This window comes from Arvicanthis niloticus, chromosome 4, assembly GCF_011762505.2.
Source record: "Arvicanthis niloticus isolate mArvNil1 chromosome 4, mArvNil1.pat.X, whole genome shotgun sequence".
Classification (NCBI taxonomy): Eukaryota; Metazoa; Chordata; class Mammalia; order Rodentia; family Muridae; genus Arvicanthis; species Arvicanthis niloticus.
Genome location: NC_047661.1, coordinates 67475437 through 67497462, shown reverse-complemented (window position 1 = coordinate 67497462; position 22026 = coordinate 67475437). Strand labels below are relative to the sequence as shown.

General features: G+C 53.6%; 1 protein-coding gene across 4 annotated transcripts; it reads left to right on the top strand.

Annotated features, from left to right (window-relative positions):
- Positions 1-8443: 8443 nt before the first annotated feature.
- On the top strand, positions 8444-21410 carry Bcan (brevican). 4 transcript variants are annotated; one of them, XM_034501216.2, is made up of 14 exons: positions 8444-8752; positions 10996-11106; positions 11495-11866; positions 12136-12310; positions 12551-12678; positions 13092-13385; positions 14628-14849; positions 15288-15875; positions 18161-18268; positions 18645-18803; positions 19710-19792; positions 20126-20270; positions 20499-20710; positions 20964-21201. In XM_034501216.2, the coding sequence occupies exons 2-14, from the start codon at positions 11016-11018 to the stop codon at positions 21057-21059; spliced, it is 2673 nt and encodes an 890-aa protein (XP_034357107.1). In that variant the 5' UTR covers positions 8444-8752; positions 10996-11015; the 3' UTR covers positions 21060-21201. The 4 variants fall into 4 exon arrangements, with proteins under 4 accessions (XP_034357107.1, XP_034357108.1, XP_034357106.1 ...); XM_034501217.2 differs by having other exon boundaries at positions 8480-8752; positions 20499-20689; positions 20964-21410; XM_034501215.2 differs by having other exon boundaries at positions 8608-8804; positions 20964-21410.
- Positions 21411-22026: the final 616 nt, after the last annotated feature.

The window sequence follows — 22026 nt, the reverse complement described above, 5'->3', positions numbered from 1 at the left end:
GCCCATTTTGCTATCCCAGGTAGTCTTCTCAACCTGTGGGTCGCGACCCCCTTGGAATCAAACAACCCTCTCACAGGGGTTGAGTATCAGATATTTACATTACGATTCATAACAATACCAAAATTACAATTATGATGTAGCAGTGAGATAATTTCATGGTTGGGAGGGTTACCACAACATGAGGAACTGAATTAAAGAATCACAGCATTAGGAAGGTTGGAAACCACCGGCTTAGCATTTAGTAAAGACTTCTGCTCTTTCAGAGAACATGGGTTCCATTCCAAGCATCCAAATGGTGACTCACAACCATCTATACCTCCAGTTGCAGGGGCTCTGACACCCTCTTCTGGTCTCCTCAGGTACTACATGCATACAGTGCATAGACATGAAGGCAATAAACATTAAAACATCTCTCTGTGTGCATGCACAAGAAATGTCACCAAGAAGACTCCATTCTTTTTTTTTTTTTTTTTTCGAGACAGGGTTTCTCTGTATAGCCCTGGCTGTCCTGGAACTCACTCTGTAGACCAGGCTGGCTTCGAACTCAGAAATCCTCCTGCCTCTGCCTCCCAAGTGCTGGGATGCACCACCATTGCCCAGCAAGATCCCATCTTAAAGTAAGTCAATCACAGGTTCCAAGAATTAGGAAAGGCCACCCTGAAAGCCAATGCCCACAGCTTTCTGTGTGGCAGTGGCATCACTCACAACACACTTTCCTTCTCCAAGTTTTGCTGTCCTGAATACAAGCATTCAGAAAAGGAGGCCTAGTCCTTGACCCCTGTCCATGTCCTGTGTAGGGCTCTCCTGAAGCAGGTCTTAAGATGGGAACAAGTTTGTAGCCTGCTGGGGAAGAGGTGCAAAGAGACTTTTGGACAGGAGTAGCCAGAGTGCTGCAGGACAGGAAGGCTCGGGGCTCACTGGAGAACTCAGGGAGACCAGATGATCACCTCTGAAAACCATTTCTCCATAGCAAAGGAGATCATCTGTGACCTGGCAGCTCCCCTGTGGACCGCAGCCACCTTCACGGAGTGTTAAACTGGCATTCCTGTCTTGCCCTTGACCCAGACAGGTACCCTCAGCAGAGCAAAACCTCCCCAAAACCCAGATGGTGTCAAGAGACTTCTCATGAAGGTGAGTGCTGGAGGACACAGGTCACAGCCCTGCTGGATCCTCCATGCCTCATGCTGACTCCATCTGTCTTGTCCCTGACACTTCAAGGTGATGGCCTGCTGTAACCACCTTACCATAGTGAGGTGGCAGAATCTCACCATGTGGTTCAGTCTGGTCTGGAACTCTCTGTGTAAATCAGGCTGGCCTCAAACTCATGGGGATCTGCCTCCCAAATTCTGGGTTTACAGACTTGTGCCACCAGATCTGACAATTCTAATTGATTTTAAATTTTTTTAAAAAGATTTATTTATTTTATATATGTGAGTTCACTGTCACGCTCTTCAGACACACCAGAAGAGGGCATTGGATCCCATTACAGATGGTTGTGAGCCACCATGTGGTTGCTGGGAATTGAACTCTGGAAGAGCAGTCAGCACTCTTGACTGCTGAGTCATCTCTCCAGCCCCAATTTTATTTTATTTTTTAAAAAGATGTATTTTAAATCATGTGTGTGGTATTTCTGTGTGACTGTATACAATGTGTGTAAGGATATCCACGGAGGCCAGAGGTGTGGGTTCCCTGGAGCATGGGTTACACACGGGAGGACTCCTGTCTCAGAAGGGAAAAAAAGAAGGGAAGGAAAAAGGAAAGAGGTGGGAGATCTGGAAGGAAGGAGGAGAGAGGGAGGGCTGAGGTGGAGTGGGGATGTGACTCGGTGGTAAAAAGTAATCACACAAGCCAGCATGGGGATATGAGTTGGATATTCAGCACTTACATAAAAGCCAGGTGTAGCTGTGAGCTTCTGTGATCTTAGCAAGAGGTAAGAAAATCCTTGGGGCTCACTGGCAGCCAGCCTAACTCTGGGTTTAATGACTCTGGTAGTTAGATAGGTTTGGCCCCCATGGCTTCATGTGTTTGAATGCTTGGCCCATAGGGAGCGGCACTATTGGGAGGTGGTGGCCTTGTTGGAGGAAGTGTGTCACTGTGGGGTTGGGCTTTGAGACCTCATATACAATAAGACCTCATATACAATATACAATAATTGTATATACAATATACAGGCAACACCCAATGTGGAAGACAGTCTCCTCCTGGCTGCCTTTGGATCAAGATGTAGAACTCTCAGCTCCTCCAGCATCGTGTCTGCTTGAATGCTGCCATGCTTCCTGCCATAATGATAATGGACTAACTGTAAGCCAGCCCCAATTAAATGTTTGTCTTTATAAGAGTTACTGTGGTCATGGTGTCTCTTCACAGCAATGAAACCCTAAGATAATGACAAAGCTTAACTCTCTTTGGTTTTGTTTGATTTGGTTTGGTTTGGTTTGGAGACAGGCACTCTTTATTGTATAGCTCTGGCTGTCCTGGAACTCCTGGGCTGGCCTCCAATTCACAGAAATCTACTCGTCTCTACCTCCCAAGTGCTGGAATTAAAGATTCATGCCACTATGCCCCACCCAACAAGGCATATCTCAAAAATAAGGTGGAAGGAGACAGAGGAAGAGACTCAATATTGACCTCTGACTTCCACACATCCACACATATGCACGCATACACATACATGCACACATAAGCATGCAGACACAAACATGCATACATTGCTACAAATGACTATCCTCTGAGCCAATCATCTTCAGGAACTCAGCTATGCAAAGGACCATCCCAGCTGAGCCTGTTGGCTGTTGTACATCTCACATAGAGGGAAGAGTGTCAAGGGTCAGGAGACCCTCGCCTAAGTTCTAGCCCCTCCATATCACTTCCATGCCATTTTGCCCTAATTGCATTGCAAGCGGCCTGGGAAGGGACCAGGGGAGATGAGGGGCATGGTGCTCCATCTAAGCAGCTACCAGAAAGCCATCACCCGTACTAGGTCAATACTTTCCAGTGTGACCTTTGGCAGAGAGGAAGCACCCACATTCCCATAAGTTTCCCTCACTTGTATTCTGTTAGTCAACCCATGAATTCATTGGCTCCCCAGAGTGAACTTTGGTGGAACTGAACCTCAGTTTGTTGAAGTGGAAACTTAAGGGTTCTTTGGAAACTTGGTTGGATGGTGTTTTGCTGGGACAAACACGTGAAGGAACATTTTGCTCAAGTGGACACAGGTGAGAGGCTAAGGCAGACTCGTGAGCAGACACAGGAGAGAGAATATTCTGCTAAAGCAAGCGTGTGATAAAGGATTCTTTGCTACCAATACATGTGTCCACCTTACATTGTGTAGTTGAGCTCCATAGACAGAACTCTATAGACAGAAACACACCAAAAAAACTTCTGCTGGTGTGCTACAGTTTCTTACTGCTTCCGTGGACTCTAGGATGATTGGCAGAGTCATGTCAGCTGACACAGACTCATGTGGAGTTTTGCTAAGACAAACTCACATGCTGAGGCAAGACACTTGGTGAGTCAAGACTTGTGGGGAGCTGACAGAAGGCGGCTATCATCCTTGCAGCCATCTTGAGCCATATACCCTGACAAGAGATTTGATTACAATAGCCTGCAACAGCTGAGCACACTTTGATAACATCTTGTTTTAGATACCCAGGATCTTTCCTTGGGTGTGTGAGACTTAAAGCTGTGATTTAGAGCCAGACTTAAGGGCATGACTTAGAGATCAGATTTAGAGATAAAACCTAAGGGTGTGACTTAAGGGCATGACTTAAGGGCGTGGCTTAGAAGTGAGACATATAAAAGGCAAGAGGCAGACAGAAGAGTTCAGTACAACTTGGAGTAGGAATTAGGCATTGAGGAAGAAGACACTTGGACTAGAGAACTCGGAAGACGAATTATTAGTTATTAGGAACTTGGCACTTGGAGGAAGAACAGAGAATTAGGCATTAGATATTAGGCACTTAGCACTTAGAAGAAATAACTTGGAACTTGGAGGCACTAGGGACTAGAAACTAGGGACTAGGAACTCAAGACTGGGGACTTGGACTAGGAAGAGAGACTGAAGAATAAACGGGATTGAATCACACTCTGTCTGGTCTCCATTCTTCATGTCTGTTCTCACTCTCTCTCTCTTGCTGAACCCCGACCTGTGGACTGGAGCAGCTTGGGGCAGTGCTGGCTCTAACAGTTTAGCCCCCAAGGCTTTTGGCAGTGCGGGTTCCAACACTGACAGAGCGGCCCGTGACATTTTGGCCCCCAAACGTGGGGCAGCTCGGGCCGCAACAAAGACTCATAGAGGATAATGATGCTTGGAGGGAGTATACATAGGACTCAATGGACAGTGAAAAGAGAGTTGCTGGTAGAGCTAGCTGTGCAAGGCTGGTTGGTCCCGCCTTTGCTGAGAGAGGCACAGCTGAGAACTTTTCCTTGTGTTCCTCTTGGCCCTGGTCTCTCCTGCTGACACATGAAGATTCAGCTGAGGCCTGGCTGTTTCTGCTAGGTCATGCCACCACTGCTGCTGTCCCAACTTTACCTAGCTGGACCTCTGGATACCAGTAGTCCAGTTAGGATCCATGAAGTGTTTGCAAGTGATCAAGCTGCCACTCCTGACCTGTGAACTCAACTGCTGATTTCCTGACAACTCAGATGGGATTTGCTCCAAAGAACCTTTCTAAACAGGTCCTCTTCCCCTGTGGATGATGTGTTAGAAGGGAGGTTAACGCATTTAAGAACCATCATTAAAAACAGGGCTTGAAAAATTAAAGTCATGGTTTGTCATTGGGACAATGGTGGCGGGTGTTTATATGTCTCCCCTGGAAAAGAATTTTAGCAATACACACATGAACATGTACACACATGAAAGAGAGAAAGCAAAAGAGGGGGGAGGGAAGAAGGGAAGAGAGAAAGAAAAAAATGTGCTGGGCTGGCAGTTCCAGGCACTCAAAGAGCCAGTGGTCCTATGGGCCTCTCCACTGTGAAATGAACCCTTTGCTTGGAGGCCATAATTGAAGGGGACTTGCAGGGAACCCTGGACATTGGGGCTGGCTTAGGTGCTTGGTCAGGACAGGCAAATATGGCTCAAGGTAAGCATTGGTGAAGCATCTGTTCTATTCCAAATCAATGTGCCCCTAAGTAGCTGGGGTGTCTGTGGAGGACCAAGCTTCCAGCACCAAGCACTGCTTCTGCCCTGGTGAGGAGCTAGTCCTGCTGAGGAGGTCCGTGACCACCACCATTGGTGGCTGTTCATGCCTGTAGTACATGCCCTGACATGGGCACAAAGGTTGGTTGTTTCTTCACTCCCTTCTGAAATGGAATTTACATGACAGTCTACGAAGTGCTGGGTTACATGTATCGGGGAGGGTGCGAAGGATTCTGCCATTAAGAGTGCTTGCTTTGCAGGCTGTGGTGGCACATGCCTTTAATCACAGTGCTCAGGAGGCAGAGACAAGCAGAAGCTCTCTGTGAGTTCATGGCCAGCCTGGTCTGCATAATGAGTTCCAGAACAGCCAAGTCTACATAGAGAGATCTTGTCTCAAAAAAAAAAAAAAAAAAAAAAAAAAAAAGTCAAAGCCAAAACAAAACAAAACAAAACCACTTGCTGTTCTTGTCAAGGACCTGAGTTCAGTTCCCAGCACTCACTAGGGTGGTTCACAACCACCTGTAACCCAGCTCCCAGGGAGCCAATGCCCTTTTCTGGGCTCCATGGCCACCTGCACACATAGAGATAAAAATAAAATAAAAACCATGTACATGCTGCAACATCAAGATCACTCAACAACGTGTTGGCACCATCTTACATGTGGAGAAACTGAGGCTCAGAGAGAAGGTGCATGCCCCAACATCACAGAGGAGTGAGCCTGCAGGGAAGGTGATGCACACCTCTGGTACCTCTGGTGGTCTCTGAGCCTGCCCCTGATAGCTCGATGCTTAGCTGCAGATCCAGCTCCAGGCCCCAGTTCCCCCACAGCTGTACATCTTTCAGAGCCATTCCCTGGCGTTTCTAAGCTGGGCTGTACTTCCTGGCCCCCTTCTGAGGCTATCAAAGCCCCCATTCTCTGAGCACAGCTGTGCCATCACTCTGGCTCCTCCCAGCCAAGAAGCCAGGTGTCTGGGCCCTGAGGGGGCTGGCTGCCAATGCAGGAGAGGGTGCAAGTCTGAACAACCCTCCCGGTGGCCACTTCAGATGGGCACACAGTAAGAGCCAGCACTGAAGAGGGGGCTTTGGGAGGCAGGAGCTTTGGGAGCAGCTTTTGGGTTCTCACCTCAGGTCGCAGTGTTAGCCTGTATGGAGCTATTGACCTGTGAAAGCAAACCGGCAGGAGACTACTGTTTCTTCAAGAGAGCCTGGAAAAGTCTCCAGGGCAGGCTGGGAGGCAGCCAGCTGCACCATGTGGGGACAGGGAAAGCGAGCCACTGCCTGGCCTTCTCCAAGCTCGCCTTCCTCCTCCCTCTTCTCCTGAGCCCTTGGTGCAGCAGTCCAGGGCAGGCCGCTTCTGATTCAACCCGCTGACCCTTGTGACACCACACTTTACCATTTGGCATCCAGAACACCATTGCGGCTATGAGAACCATCATGCCCTGTTGCTAGGACACAGGTTTGTGCAGGAAAGCTGCCTTTCCCAGCTCTGTTGGCTTCCAGTGCCAAGATCTCTGTCTAAGATCTAAAGGGGTTGCAAGGCGCAGGCCTGGGTCCAGTAGCACCTCAGATGGAGAATAGAAATGAGCAGAGTCCTTTGGCTATGAGTCAAGATGCTAGACTCCATAATTGGAGGAAAGGTACCTATCAGCGATGGCTAGAATTGTGTGTGTATACCTCAGTGCAAATGTCCCCAGCTGGGGGAAAAAAATGCCCACTTGCTAGAAAGGGCTCTCTCTCAAAGGCTCAGACCCCATGGGCTGCTGAGCCCCTAACCAAAATGCTTGGGGTAGACTTTTGTAAGGCCGAGAATGGTGCAGAATAAGAGTCCACAGGAGGGGGAGGGGCCCTGCTGGGTCGGTTATATCCCAGAAGCAGTAGAGGGTAGATGGATCAGAGGCCAGGGCATCCCTGACAGTTGGCTGTTTGCTGGCTCTGCTGGCCCCAGGATTCTCCCAGGATGTGCACACTGGTAACTCTGAGCAGTGGGGAGGGGAAATGTCTTTCCTGCCTTCCCTGGTCACCGTCAGGTTTTCCCAAAGATTATATCTAAGACACCGACTGGGCCGAATTGCAGTCCCTTAGTTCCCTAGCTCCACCTGGGGGACCTGCAGCCCTATGGAGCCCATGTGTTGGTGCAACCCAGACCTGGCCCCCAGAACCTAAGAGTCCTTCCTGGCTGGTGACTCCCCCAGTCTTAGGACCCCAAACAGGGCCTGGTGCATAGATGACTTTTGGAATGAATAAATAAAGGCCTCCTGCCCAGCTTCTTCAGAAGCCCCACTCTGTCTCCTTCCTTGCTGGTGCCACTGCTGCGCATTTGTCTCCCTGCGTGACTCTGCCCCGGGTTCCAAGGTCCTTCTGTCCTGTCCTTACAGTGGGCGGCATTTGCTGGGATCCTCTCTTTAAACTCAGTAAGGCTTTGGAGAGGAGTTTGTTTTTTTCCCAGAGGTTCTGGAGGCGTTTTGGAACTACATCCACAGTTTAGGGGTGAGGCGTAGTTAGGAAACTGTCCCCTGACTTGGGGGTTAAGGTGTCTGCAGGCAGGCAGGCAGTCAGGCAGGCAGGCTGCATTTGGGGATCTAGAGTGATAAGGTCGCAGCCCCCACACCGGCCTTGCTGGCGTCCAGAGGACTGAGGACAAGGATCTGGCTGAGTGGTCTACAGTTGGTGCCAAGGCTTTGCCTGGAGTCCCAAGAGAGAGGAGGAGAGGAGGAAAGTGGGGAGCCTGGGAAAGCAGGGAGAAGTAGCGGGGGTGGGTGGGGGGGCGGGCAACTGGCAGTTCTCGAGGTCCACCCCCAGGTGCCTGGCTGCACACTGGGCAACCCAGCCCCAGCCGGGGCTAGGAGGCTCTCGCTCTGCACGCATTGGTCTGCAACCTGTGATAGCCGCTCCATCACTTACTGTGCGGCTGGCACCGCGCGCCTAGACTCTCTTGACTTGTGTTGCCTGACCCACAGTTCTGCTGTTCAACCTCCACCTGGTCAAGGACTACAAAGTCAGCTCCTTCGTTGTGGAGGGAGAAGGATCACCAGGGGAGCACAGTCCGATCAAAGCTTCCTCAAGAGGGGTAACTGTGGTCCTCTGCATCTTCTTTGGCCTCAGAAAAGGACTTCCCTTTTTCACTCAGCAGTGCCCTCTTTCCCGGGGCAAAACTCCCATCGTCCTTCCATTCTCTGCGCGATTAAGTTTGAGCCGGTCCTCCTCCCTTTAACCAATGAGAAGTCCCTCCCGTGTTCTAACTCTCCATCCTGCGTCGCCACAGCGCCCTCCATCGCTCCCTCCCCGCCCCTTCTGCCCTCCCCGCTGCAAGTCCTGGGCTCCCGTCCGCGGAGCCTTGTCCTACTTCGCTTGTCCTCGCTCTGGCCGCTGTCGCCCAGAACCCGTTCAGAGAAGGCAGCGGGTCCCGTGACCGCGCAGAGCCCCCCACAGGGGCGGCAAGGGCCGGGGACGGCGGCGAAGGCGGGGCGCGTGGGAAGAAAGGGGGTTTTGTGAGGCGCCCGGCGAGCTGGCGCCCCCGTCTGCGTCCCGCGCGCCCGGCCTGCTCGCGCCCGCGCATTGAGCCGCAGTCTCGGCTGCGGCTGCGGGACGCGCAGTGTGCGGAGGGGACCTCGCAAGGTGAGTGCGGAGGCCTGGCCCTGTCGGTCGCTTGCTTGCTGTGTGACCTTGGGTAAGTTTCTTGACCTCTCTGAGCCTGAGGATCCCGGCGTGGGCGAGGGCGGGCCGAGAGCCTGGCTGCTGTGGGCGACGGGGACAGTCGCCTACTGTAGCTTCCTGTGGTCCCCCAGGCACTCGGGGGCGCGGTCAGCAGCAGCGCCTCTCCGAGGGTGGGCGCACAGCGCACTGTGCGGGCATCAGCATGGCACCTTGAGCCACGCGTCTGCTTGTTCACTGTCCCTGCCGGGCAGCTTTCAAGAGCCAGGGGGCGTCTGGGCTGCGGAGCGGCTGGGGATGCCCTGGCTGGAGACGGGGCTGCTGAGCTCGGGTCCTTGTGGTGGCCTTCCTTCGGGAAGTGTCAGAGCGCCCAAGCTCTGAACAGGAGCTACTCTAGGCCACTCGGGTCGGAAATTAATGTCTCAGGCAGTTGGATCCTCTGACCTCAGGCTTCCTTCCTCGTCCCATGCTGCCCCAGCACGGGTAAAAGAGGTGGCCACAGGGCCGGGGTGTGAGGAGCTCCTGCTCCCAGCATCCTCTCTTCAGAATGCCCCAGCCCCTGACTCTCTTCGTGCTTCCCAGCGATAGCCCGAGTTACTGCTCGTACTGCCCGCAGCACAACACAGCACAGGCCAGAGCGGTGCTTAGCAGGGGAGTCTGTCCTGGGAGGCTCTGGGAGGACCGCTTAGGCTCAGGCAAGAAGCGACTGTGAACGCAGATCGAGTGGGAGATGGAGCCAGTGAGAATATGATCGGTAGGAAATCTTGCCTGATGTCCCAACTGACCCCGGCTGCATCACCAGCCATTGTAGACCCGGGTCCCCGAATACTTCCAAGTCTGGCCTGGCTCCTAAAGAGTGTGTTCATTAGCTGTGCAGTGTGCAGCTTTCCTTCCTGAGGGCACAATGGCCTGGCTCCTGATTTGGCTCAGAGTTAGTCCTAGCCCTCTCTGGGCATCCACCTCACTTTCCCTATGAGCCTGTAAGCGCAATGGGATCCCCAGAAAGAGAAACTGTTTCCAGAGCTGACCGCCAGGGCAGGAGGGATGAGGGGGGGCGGCCTCTCCCTGTACCCTTCTCCAGTACACTCCAAGTTGTAGGCTTTCACAAAAGATGGGTGGGGGAAGGAGCAACTGGATGGAGGCCAGACTGGCAGGGACAGGGTCTTTGTCCCAGCTGGCTTCTGAGCCAGGAGATCCGGTGGGAGAGCCCGTGCCAGGCAGAGGGGAATGGCTGGGAGCAAAGAGGGAGGGAGGGAGAGAGGGAGGGGACAGAGGATGTTGGGCACCAGGGGAAGCTTCCTTACAAGTCCTGGTGGACAGGGAGCCAAAGGAGAAGCCACTGTTTCATGGGGTTCAGTCTAGGAGGCCTTCCTGGAAGAGGAAGGGTTAGGCAGGGAAGGCTGGAGCTCTATTGTGGGGGAAAGAAACTCCTGGTTTGCACCTGAGAATGGGGGCCCCGAAGGGTGAGGTGGGACCAGTTGTGCTCCCAACCCTACCCCTAGGTCTGTGGGTTTGAGTCGCCAACTCCCAGCGACTGCCTGGACCTGCACGTGCCCAAGTCCCTCACACAGAATGCATCTCACCTACGCACGTCTTTCATACACAGGAGCTCGTCTCTGGGTGACTTATAATCCCTAAGTGTGTGCATGCTGTTTAGGGAACAGTGACAAAAACCTCTGCATGTGTTCAGTACAGACTCGTTTTTCTGCATGTTCGATGGGTGGCTGGTTTAGATGCATAGATTTGGAATACAAGTGCACAGAGAGCTGGTTACACAGTGCCGCCCGTCACACTGACATCTGTTGTGTGTCTGCATGCTGGCATATGCACAGGGTGTTTTCTGTTGTAGATTATAGATAGGTAAGATAGATAGGTAGATAATAGATAATGGTAACTGTGCAGATGACAGCTAGACAGGTAGACAAACAGATCACTCAAGCATACAGCGGCATCAAAATTCATAAGGTGGTAATGATGATGCTTTTTTTTTTTTTTTCCAATTAAGAAGACACAGGCTCAGGGAGGGTAAGGACCTTGGCTTAGGTCACACAGTGAGTTGACTGGAGACACCTCTTAGTGCTTAGAGATAGGAATCAGAGCCAGGGTGAGGGATGAATCTGGGACGTGCTGCCTGTATGGTGGGTCAGAGAACCCGGAGGAAGCCCATTCCGCAGTCAGTCTAACAACTTTCATCTTTCCTCTTCAAGTTCTTCCATCCGTTTGCAGCATGATCCCACTGCTTCTGTCCCTGCTGGCAGCTCTGGTCCTGACCCAGGCCCCTGCAGCCCTCGCTGATGACCTGAAAGAAGACAGCTCAGGTGAGCAACCCTCCAGAGAACCATTGTCTCTGCTAGATACATCTCTCCCAGGGCAGAGGGCTATCTCGGTTTTTAGCCCCAGCCACCTGCTTCCAGCCTAGGTACACGATATGGAAGCGCTGTGGGCAAGAGCTGGATCCAACTGCAAAATAGGGATGAGTTGGGGACCCTAGTAAGTAGGGGAGTCTTGGGGCCAGTGTTGCAAAGGGGCACGAGGTAGGAGGCTAAGGGTGAAGGATCAAATTCAGGACCCTGGGCAGGGCTCAGCACCCTGAACCAGTCGGTGCACCCCAGGCACCTTGGTCCTGGGGGGCGGGGCTTGGAGCCACGCGCACAGGCGCACTGCGTCCTGCGTCTGGCTGCAGCCGGCTTTGACCCCTGTCCACAGAGGATCGCGCCTTCCGCGTGCGCATCGGTGCCACGCAGCTGCGGGGCGTGCTGGGCGGTGCCCTGGCCATCCCATGCCACGTCCACCACCTGCGGCCGCCACCCAGTCGCCGGCCCGCGCCGGGCTTTCCCAGAGTCAAGTGGACCTTCCTGTCCGGGGAACGAGAGGTGGAGGTGCTGGTGGCTCGCGGGCTGCGCGTCAAGGTAAACGAAGCCTACCGGTTCCGCGTGGCGCTGCCTGCCTACCCCGCATCGCTCACGGATGTGTCTCTAGTATTGAGCGAACTGCGGTCCAATGATTCCGGGGTCTATCGCTGCGAGGTCCAGCACGGTATCGACGACAGCAGTGATGCTGTGGAGGTCAAGGTCAAAGGTGAGAGGACAGAGGAGAGTGAGATTCCGAGAGACGGGGAGAAAAGGACTCCGGCCCCCCAGGGAGCTGATTGTGAGGCGGCTTAGCAAATCCTGCAGGGGAAAGGCACAGGCAAAATAGGGGGCCAGAGATGTGGAGGGAGACAGTCCCACAAGCTGTAGTGTGAGCACAATCGGACTTTGCCTTTCGTGAACAGGAAGTGACAGAGAAGAGAGGGGAGGTCAGTGTGCTGGTGATCACCAAGCTCAGGAGTTCTCTCTGCTCCTCAGGGGTCGTCTTCCTCTACAGAGAGGGCTCTGCGCGCTATGCTTTCTCCTTTGCGGGAGCCCAGGAAGCCTGCGCTCGCATTGGAGCCCGAATCGCCACCCCTGAGCAGCTCTATGCTGCCTACCTCGGCGGCTATGAGCAGTGTGATGCAGGCTGGCTGTCGGACCAAACTGTGAGGTGGGCTGGGGATGTAGACCAGGAACTCCTGGCTACGTCAGGGTGCTTGCTGCCTCCACCCTCCATCGAGGTTCCTCAGGATTCCCTGCCTCTGGAAAGAAAATTAGCCCGTGGCTCTGCCTGGGCCTTACTTTCCTGCATCCTGACGTCCCCCTTCCCCACTTGTCACACAGCAATAGGGTTGATATGGGACAGCCTTGCGGGGAAGATACCAGTCATTAGCCTCTTCCTCCCTCTTAGGTACCCCATCCAGAACCCACGAGAGGCCTGCTATGGAGACATGGACGGCTACCCTGGAGTGCGGAACTACGGAGTGGTGGGTCCTGATGACCTCTACGACGTCTACTGTTACGCTGAAGACCTAAATGGTGATTGAGAGTGACAAGCCCTTCTGCAGCATGGCCCTTGGTTTCTTCTGGGGCCTCCACTAGACCTCATGCGTCTAAGGGGACAGGCAGATTAGGCAGGCACTTCATGTACTCCTCCAAACACTGGCCCAGGGGCAAGCCTATGAGCAAACCTAGCAAATAGCAGACAGCTGGGGTGGGAGTGGGGCGGGGGTGGGGTGGTGAGTTTCAGCAGAGTCCTATAGAGTGAGGGGTTGGGGCCAGGCTCCTCTAAACACTGATTTTCATCTTGCATGCAAGTTTCATGCAGACTTTGGTACTATCAGGTGGGCAAGGTGACCCCGTGCCAGGAATGAGCTTGCCTGGGTATCTTTAAGTGTCTAGGGTGGAAGGACTGCCAACTGCCTGATGACCCAGCTCCTCTTTTTACTCAGGAGAACTGTTCCTAGGAGCCCCTCCCAGCAAGCTGACGTGGGAGGAGGCTCGGGACTACTGTCTGGAACGTGGTGCACAGATCGCTAGCACAGGCCAGCTGTATGCAGCCTGGAATGGTGGCCTGGACAGATGTAGCCCTGGCTGGCTGGCTGATGGCAGCGTGCGCTACCCCATCATCACGCCCAGCCAACGCTGTGGGGGTGGCCTGCCAGGAGTCAAGACCCTCTTCCTCTTCCCCAACCAGACTGGCTTCCCCAGCAAGCAGAACCGCTTCAATGTCTACTGCTTCCGAGGTGAGTGGCCTCAGGGGTAGCACCAGGCCTGGAATTCTAGCCTTGCCCTCACCATCTTCTTGGCCATTTGCCCATAGGGGTGTGGTGCCAGCTTGTCACCTAGGGTCTGGGCATCTCCCTTACAGTCTCTGCACAACTTCACCTGCCGCCCCCTCAGTAGTCTGTACTAGCTTCTGCCGGTTTCAAAGCTGCCTCAGCTCTTGTGTCTGTAAGCATATTGGCCAACAGAGATGGCTGACATTCTTTTACTTCCATGAACCAACTGTTCTGTTCTTCAGTGAGCAAAATGCACGTGGGAGCGGAACACTCCTTAGAATGTCCCAGATCCTACAGCTTACAGGTGTCAGGACTTTCAACACTGAGTATTGAGGAGGGGACAAAAGGGTGGTACTGGGAAGCCAGCTGAGTGCGGATTCTGAGCAAGCACTTTGTCCTGAAAGAATCAGTAAGAGACACTAGTGTGGAGGGGCAAGGGAGGAGAGATGGAGGGCAGATGTAGGTTTGCTGGTCTGTGATGGCCTGGAGCAAGGCTCGCTGGAACAGGTCATGCAGTCCTGTCTGACCTGGCTGGAGATAGCCCTCTGAGCTCTTCTTAGCACAATTCTACTTTGGAGTCATTGGCTGTGTTCTCTCCCCAGAAGATGAGGTAATTCACCCTGAGCCAGTGAGCACCACACCCAGAAGGTGTTCCCTTCCTTTTCCTGTTGCTTCTAAGCTCCTCAGACAGTGACCATTGAGTACTGTTCCTAGGGGGATGGAGTCCGTACCCTTCTCCATACAAACCTAGCCTGCAGAGTACAGAGGCTCCACCCACCCACTCCACTTTCACACTTAAGGAAGCAGCCCATTCAGCCTTTCTAGACCCCTCTGAAGGAAAGTGAGCCCCCACATTGTCTTACTGCTTCTCAAGTGTTGTCCCCACATTGTCTTACTGCTTCTCAAGTGTTGTTTCTATTGTGTAATGTGTGTATCGCCTATGTCTATTTTCTTCAGGTTTCCCTAGCATTCTCTATACCACACTCAGAGAAGGCTTGGCCTAAAACTAACAGGCACTCCATTAGTACTCAAGGGATGAGTGATAACGTTCCAGGGGGCCCTTGAACTCCCTGTGAGGAGCCATGGAAGGATGAAGCATATTCCAGGACCTGTGGAGTTCTAGCCTAGAGCCTCAGATGCAGGCCATACCCTGGGAGGATTCATATGCATACTTAACTTCCCACTGGCCTTTTCCTCTTGCCACAGACTCTGCCCATCCCTCTGCCTTCTCTGAGGCCTCCATCCCAGCCTCTGATGGACTAGAGGCCATTGTCACAGTGACAGAGAAGCTGGAGGAACTGCAGTTGCCTCAGGAAACTATGGAGAGCGAGTCTCGTGGGGCGATCTACTCCATCCCCATCACAGAAGATGGCGGAGGAGGAAGCTCTACCCCAGAAGATGCAGCAGAGGCACCCAAGACTCCTCTAGGTAACTGTAAGCCTTTACCTTGGGTCCTCACTACCTGAGAGAAGTTGGGGGTAGGAGGGTAAGCTCAGGTGGACACTGGGGTCATGACTGGCATAATTCTGCCTTATTTCTCTTATCACTCTTCCAATTTTGGTATTCAAGTAAATTCCACCCCCAATTCTCTGCAGCTAGAGAAACTTGTGTTTAGAGAGTGTTGTCTGAAAAAGAAATATATTCCTTACCCACCCCAGACAGATTGAAAAATGTTGGCAGACTAGGAGAGGGAGATGCAACATCCTTTTCTGCCCGAGCTAGAGGCAGTTTGCAGAGCCCTTCAGCGTGCAGGAGCACCACCTTCCCTCCCCCCCCCCCACCCCCCTCAGGACCCACCTTTCCCCTACCTTCCCTTGCGTGGTCTGGGACGCTGTCCCTGGTGCTGAACTGTCTTGCTATGGTCAGACTCGGAAACCCAATCCATTGCACCACCTACCGGGTCCTCAGAAGAGGAAGGAGTAGCCCTGGAGGAAGAAGGAAGATCCAAAGACACAGAGACTCTGGAGGAAGAGAAGAATCAGGAGGACCTGTGGGTGTGGCCCAGAGAGCTCAGCAGCCCTCTCCCTACTGGCTTGGAAACAGAGCATTCACTCTCCCAGGTGTCCCCACCAGCCCAGGCAGTTCTACAGCTGGGTGCATCACCTTCTCCCAGGCCTCCAAGGGTCCATGGACCACCTGCAGAGACTTTGCTCCCCACAAGGGAGGGAAGCCTCACATCCACTCCAGATGGGGCAAGAGAAGTAGGGGGGGAAACTGGGAGCCCTGAGCTCTCTGGGGTTCCTCGAGAGAGTGAGGAGGCAGGGAGTTCCAGCTTGGAGGATGGCCCTTCCCTACTTCCAGCTACATGGGCCCCTGTGGGTACCAGGGAGCTGGAGACCCCCTCAGAAGAGAAGTCTGGAAGAACTGTTCTGACAGGCACCTCAGTGCAGGCCCAGCCAGTGCTGCCCACCGACAGTGCCAGCCGCGGTGGAGTGGCGGTGGCTCCCTCATCAGGTAATTCTGCGGAAGGCTCAATGCCTGCTTTTCTCCTTTTCCTCCTTCTCCAGCTCTGGGCCACCTGACTCCTAGGCCTTTAACCCACCTTCTCCCTGGACCTGGACCCTCTGGTCCTTTGCCCTCGTTCCCTCTCCTGTCTCTTCCTGTGGACCTTCCTTCCATTCTGTCACTTCCATCCCAGTTCTCTGATCTTCTGCTCCCCCAGCCCCACCACTGAACCTTGGGCCCTCTGCTGTAGCTCACATCTCACTGGCCACACAGAATGTCCTCATGCCTCTTCCTGGTGCCCTCACCAGCCTTCCCACCCCTCGAAGGCAGGCCCATCGTCTGTTGTTCCCTCCCTGTGCCCTTTGTTCCTTTAACCACCTCCCATCGATTCCAGGGAAGCCTGAGAGACCATACCTGCCCCTCACTTCTGGGGTCCAGAATACTCACCCCTAAAGAGCCTTAAGCCACTACTTCTGTGAAGTATTTTTGACTGTTTCATGGAAAACAAGCCTTGGAAATAAATCTGTATTAAACTGCTTTGTACCCAGCTGTTGACACCCTGCCCATCTCCAGCTGTCTTTTCTGCTCATTGCTGTGTCTGAATCAGGAATCTCTGGTTCCCTGTACCCTCTCCATCCTCTGTGCCTCTCCATGTGTCTCTTTGCCACTCTTCTTCTACCAACATCCTTGCTGTCCCAGCAGGGCAGCAGCTTCTTACTGCTGCCACTGTCTCTCCTTAGGCCATCTACACTTCCCTTCATACTGCTGAGACCCCAGCCTTGATTGTATATATCACCCAAGGGAGTCCTCCATCACCTACAGTAAAACCCACACCGCCTGGATATGATGTGTAGCCTACCCAGGCAGTACCTGCTTGGAGCTGGTTCTCTGGCTTCCCAAGGCTTAAGCATATCATCTTCCTTGCACCCAGCAAGAGACAGTACTATTACCCCTGTGCCCAGTGCTCCCCTCTTGCACTAACTCTGCACTAATGACCCCCCTCGCCCCAGGAGAAATGGTTTATGCTCTTCAACCCAAAGGATCTGGCTCATTTGTAACAGAGTGGGATGGGCAGAAAGAAAAGAACTGGTTTCCACCATCTGAAAGGAACCTTCTGTCCCAGAAGCCTAAGGTTCCCATCGGAAGCCCTCTTGGGGAAGGCTGAGGCCTTCTCAGGTTCACCTCTCCTCCATGGCTCAAGTGGAGTACCACCCCTACATCACAAAAAAACTCACCCATTTCAGCTGCCACCTTTTTGCCCACTGGCCTTGGAGTGGGTGTAGGGGGGGAGTGGAGAACCCCTCAGAGGTCACTGCAGTGTCAGCCCACCTATAGAGAGAGCCAGAGGACCCTGGCCTACTGTCAGGAGGTGGGAAAGAAATGCTTTCTGGCTCTGTGGAGTAGAAAAGGAGGAGGGAAATCCAAAGGAGGGTCCATCACCCCACACTGCCCAGCCAAGGTCCAGGCCCAGTATCCCACAGCCAGGCTGGGACTTATGGCCTGAAAGGCAAGGACTGAGCTTAAGAGTCTGTCCCCTGGGGTTTGAGGTTCTGCCCTGGAAGGAGACTGGAGAAGCAGAAAGCATGAGGACTCCGAGGAGCTCAGGACTCTCCCCATCGTCACCTGAGACCAAACTTCACCTTACTTGGGAAACTATTAGCAGAGGGATGCTGGACATGTTAGATATTAGTGGAGGACACTGGGAAGGCTGCTTGGTCAATGTACCAAATATAGCTGGGTCATCCCAGACAATTAAATCAGCCCAGCTTCTCCTTCCTCCTCCCCTGCGGCTGGCTACCACCGACATGTGGGCCTTGATCTCAGCTGCTACTGGGAGTAGTTCTGAGGGATTTAGTCTGCTCTGTTGGTTAAAGGAGCCACTGTCTCTGGTCATCTGGACCAGAATGGAGTAGATGCTGACTGCTCACCAGCACTTAGGTAGAGGCCAGAGAGAAGGTTAGAGAAGGTGGGTGAGCCAGCCTGAGACTGGCAGGAATCCAGGTCTCATAATCGACAGCCCTGTACTTCTCCCCTTTCTTGGCCTCTTCCCCACTGGCTGCTCAGGGCTCCCACTGGTGGGAGCTTGAGCCAGTCAGGAACTGGGAGGTGAGAGTGAGGAAAGGTGCTCAGAACTGGGGGTTGGGTGGGCTGGAGCACTGGCCAGCTCCAGGCAGAACTGTTACCTTCCTGGTCTGAAAGATGTCTGAGCTGGGGGACCCAGGACCTTCCCCTGGAGAGCTCAGACTTCACGGCTCCCCCTCACGCTCCTCCACCTCACTTCTCTCCTCTGTCAGGTGACTGTATCCCCAGCCCCTGCCACAATGGTGGGACATGCTTGGAGGAGAAGGAGGGTTTCCGCTGCCTATGTTTGCCAGGCTATGGGGGGGACCTGTGCGATGTTGGTGAGTTTGTTGGAGGACATGGGGGCAGGTCAAAAGCCTGGACCCTACCCCAGTATACTAGTTCCTGAGATGGAGGGAGGTCACTGGTTTGGGCCTTGCCATGAATGAATTGCCACTTCAGGCAAATTACATAGCTGGTCTGAACCTTCCTATCTCTGGAGCAGGGAGGAGGGTAGTGTCTTTTTCAGCATGGAGGACTGCACAGGCCAGGGCTGGAGAGCCAGCTGACCTAGCCACTGCCCAAGAGCCCTCCAGGCTCAGGCCTCCTGGCTGCACTTGAGTGGCTCTGAGTCCTCCCCTCCTGCTGCTAGCCAGCCAGCTAAAGAAGCCAATCTAAGACCTGGCAGCCTAAGCTGCTTCCTCCCCTGTACTCCAGGCCTTCACTTCTGCAGCCCTGGCTGGGAGGCCTTCCAGGGTGCCTGCTACAAGCACTTTTCCACACGAAGGAGTTGGGAGGAGGCAGAAAGCCAGTGCAGAGCACTAGGTGCTCATCTGACCAGCATCTGCACCCCTGAGGAGCAAGACTTTGTCAATGGTGGGTGGAGCCTGGCTTTCTGCGCATGATCCAAACCAAACCCACTCCTCACCCACGCCTTCCTCTCTCCTCTCTCTCTCTCTCTCTCTCTCTCTCTCTCTCTCTCTCTCTCTCTCTCTCTCTCTCTCTCTCTCTCTCCCCCCCTCTGCTTCCTCTCTCACACCCCTTTTCCCTTCCCTCACTCTTTTTATCTCTCACTCACCCTGAGACCTGTTATGGGGTGATTGGGCTACCACGTGCCCTACATTTGCAGAACTGCCTAGACTGCTGGCCTCCCTGCTTTCCCAGATGCAAGTGCTTCGCTAACTCTGTCGTAGCAAGGTTTGCTCCTCTTCTTTCCCTTCCAAAGTGCTATTCTCCACCTGCATGTCCTTGCGCCCATGGGGTGTGAAGGTTACTTAAGAAAACGGGGAGACAGGCTAGAGAGACGGCTCCGCGGTCAAGAGCACTGGCTCTTTTGAAGGGCCCAGGGTTCATTTCCCAGTACCCATGTGACAGCTCACAACCATCTATCTATCACTCCCGTTCTGGGGTTGCCCTCTGCTGCCTTCTGGCCTCTGAGGACACTGCACACAAGTGGTGCACAGACACATGTGTATGTGAAATGCTCATACACATAAAACAAAAATTAAAAGCTTTCAAAAGAAAAGAATTTAGGGAGAGCCTTTATGATGATAAATCTGATTGTCTTCCCTGGTGGGGGAAAAAAAGAAAAAGAGAGAAGATGGGTGAATGTGGTCCATCCTTGGCTGCTTTCCTAGCAGAGGAGCCTGGTTCTGAGCCAGCAGCCACAAGTGAGCAAGACTTGGGGAGTAGGTTTTTTGGATGGACTCCCCCAAAGGTCATCATCACTGGTCCAGAAATAAAGGGCTTCCTGCTCACTGCATCTCTGGCTTTTCTCTCCAGATCGATACCGGGAATACCAGTGGATTGGGCTCAATGACAGGACCATCGAGGGTGACTTCTTGTGGTCAGATGGTGCCCCTCTGGTGAGGACTGTCACTGCACTGTGGTCTAGATCAGCTCTTGGAAGCCATTCTGCCCTCAGTAACAGTCTCTGCCTCTTCCTCCCTTCCTGGCTGATTTGTTCCCCCTTCCCATGGACCCCTTCTTTCTGTGTGCCCATCTCCTCTCTGGCTCTTGTCTCCTTCCTGGAGAGCCCCTGTCCTCTTATTTCCCCTCCCTGCCTGTCCCAGTCACCAGACCCCGCCCTTCCATATCCTGGGATACACCCAAGTCCTCCCTCCAGTTCTCAGAGGGCATTTTTCCTGGTACTTGTGGGGTTTAAGCTTCTCACCACCTCCTCCACTCCCCCTTCCCAGCTCTATGAAAACTGGAACCCTGGGCAGCCTGACAGCTACTTCCTGTCTGGGGAGAACTGTGTGGTCATGGTGTGGCATGACCAGGGACAGTGGAGTGATGTGCCCTGCAACTACCACCTATCCTACACCTGCAAGATGGGTCTTGGTGAGGGCTGCCGAGGGAAAGGGTGGCCGGGACTGCCACATGTAAGAGCAGAGCAAAGCTACCCAGAAGAGCCTGTCAGGGTGTACCCCAGACTGTGGGGGGGTTGACACACTACACTGACCCACTTTTTTTGGTCAACTGTGGCCACTCCTTTTCTCCCCGTCAAGTTTCTGGGAACCATCATCCACAAAGCCAGGCTCCCAGCTTCTAAATGTGTACCTCTTGCAGTGTCCTGTGGACCTCCACCACAGCTGCCCCTAGCTCAAATATTTGGTCGCCCTCGGCTGCGCTACGCGGTAGATACTGTGCTTCGATATCGGTGCCGAGAGGGGCTGGCCCAGCGCAACCTGCCATTGATCCGCTGCCAGGAGAATGGGCTTTGGGAGCCCCCCCAGATTTCCTGTGTGCCTCGAAGACCTGTAAGTGACAGGAGGAAACAGGTAGGGGCCACCAGCTACTTGGAAGCCCTGGGCTCAAGACCCATTACGCCTCTCATTCACTGACTGAGCTTAGAGTGACCACTGCCTCTCTCTAAGGCTAATAGAAGGAAATGGGCTGGGGCTCTTGGAGACCTCTTAGGTCAGATGGCTGAGAACATGCAACCGCACTTGGGCTCCTAAGGGCAGGGCAGGTATTTTGAAAAGATCAGGGGTTAAGTGCCGTGCGGAGGATGAGTATGTCTGTCTTCCATAGGGCCGTGCTCTGCGCTCAATGGACACCCCAGAAGGACCACGGGGACAGCTCTCAAGGCACAGGAAGGCACTGTTGACGCCTCCCTCCAGTCTCTAGGGAACAGACCTGGAAGACCCCAGCAGGGCCTCTCACTTCAATTGCTTGTGTTCTTCCCCATGACAGGGGGTGACATGAGAGGGGTGGGACTGGAATTCAGAGGACAGCGTCCGAAGGGGTTTCTGGGAAACACTTGGGTGGCTCCGTCCAGCCTAGGCCCCGCCCCCTCATACAAGGGCCTCAGGTTTTACCGAGTAAGTCCCTAAGTGCCTCAACTGTCTTCTCATGTCTGCTGCCTCTTGTCCCTCGATTTCTTTAGGGGACACTGTGCTACTCGTTCTTGATTTTCAAAGGGTTTTTAGGATGAAGTGCCAGCAAAACCAGGTGGAAATAAAGTTGTTTGCACCCAAAGTTTGATGATTCTGTGTACATGTGGACATTCAGACAGTGTTGGGCATCCCCTCCAAAGGTAGGTGCCTTCCTGAGATTATTACCTTGCAAAAGGTCAGAGAAGTCACCAAGAATTTGAAGAATAGAGCAATGCCTGGCACAAAAGGGTTGCCCAGCCATGAGGATTCATCACTGCCTGCATCAGGTCACCAGCCGAATGAAGAATTGGGCCTGGGGAGAGAGGGGCCCCTAGTGGCCTGATTTTGAGCTTCCGAGAGTGTCTCCGTTCCTGCAGTGTTGAAGGGAAGATTGGGCAGCGACAAACAGAAAAGCAGTGCCCGCGGGGGCATATTAAAAAACAAGCTTAAGGAGGCCTCCGCCACGCCAAAGGGTTCACAGGATGTGACCAGTAGAGGGCGCTGCGAATACAGTTCTGTAGCTCTAGAGGACGAGGTGGATCCGGACCAGATAGGGGCCAGAAGGCCACCAGGGGGCGTCGCGGTCTTTCTGACTTGCGGGGCAGAATTGGTAGGCGTGCGGGGCAGAAAGTTGTGCGGGGGGGAATGCAGGACTTCCGGCTGGCCAGACTGGGCTCTCCCCCCACCCCCCACCCCGGCTGAGTCAGCGGAGGCTGAAG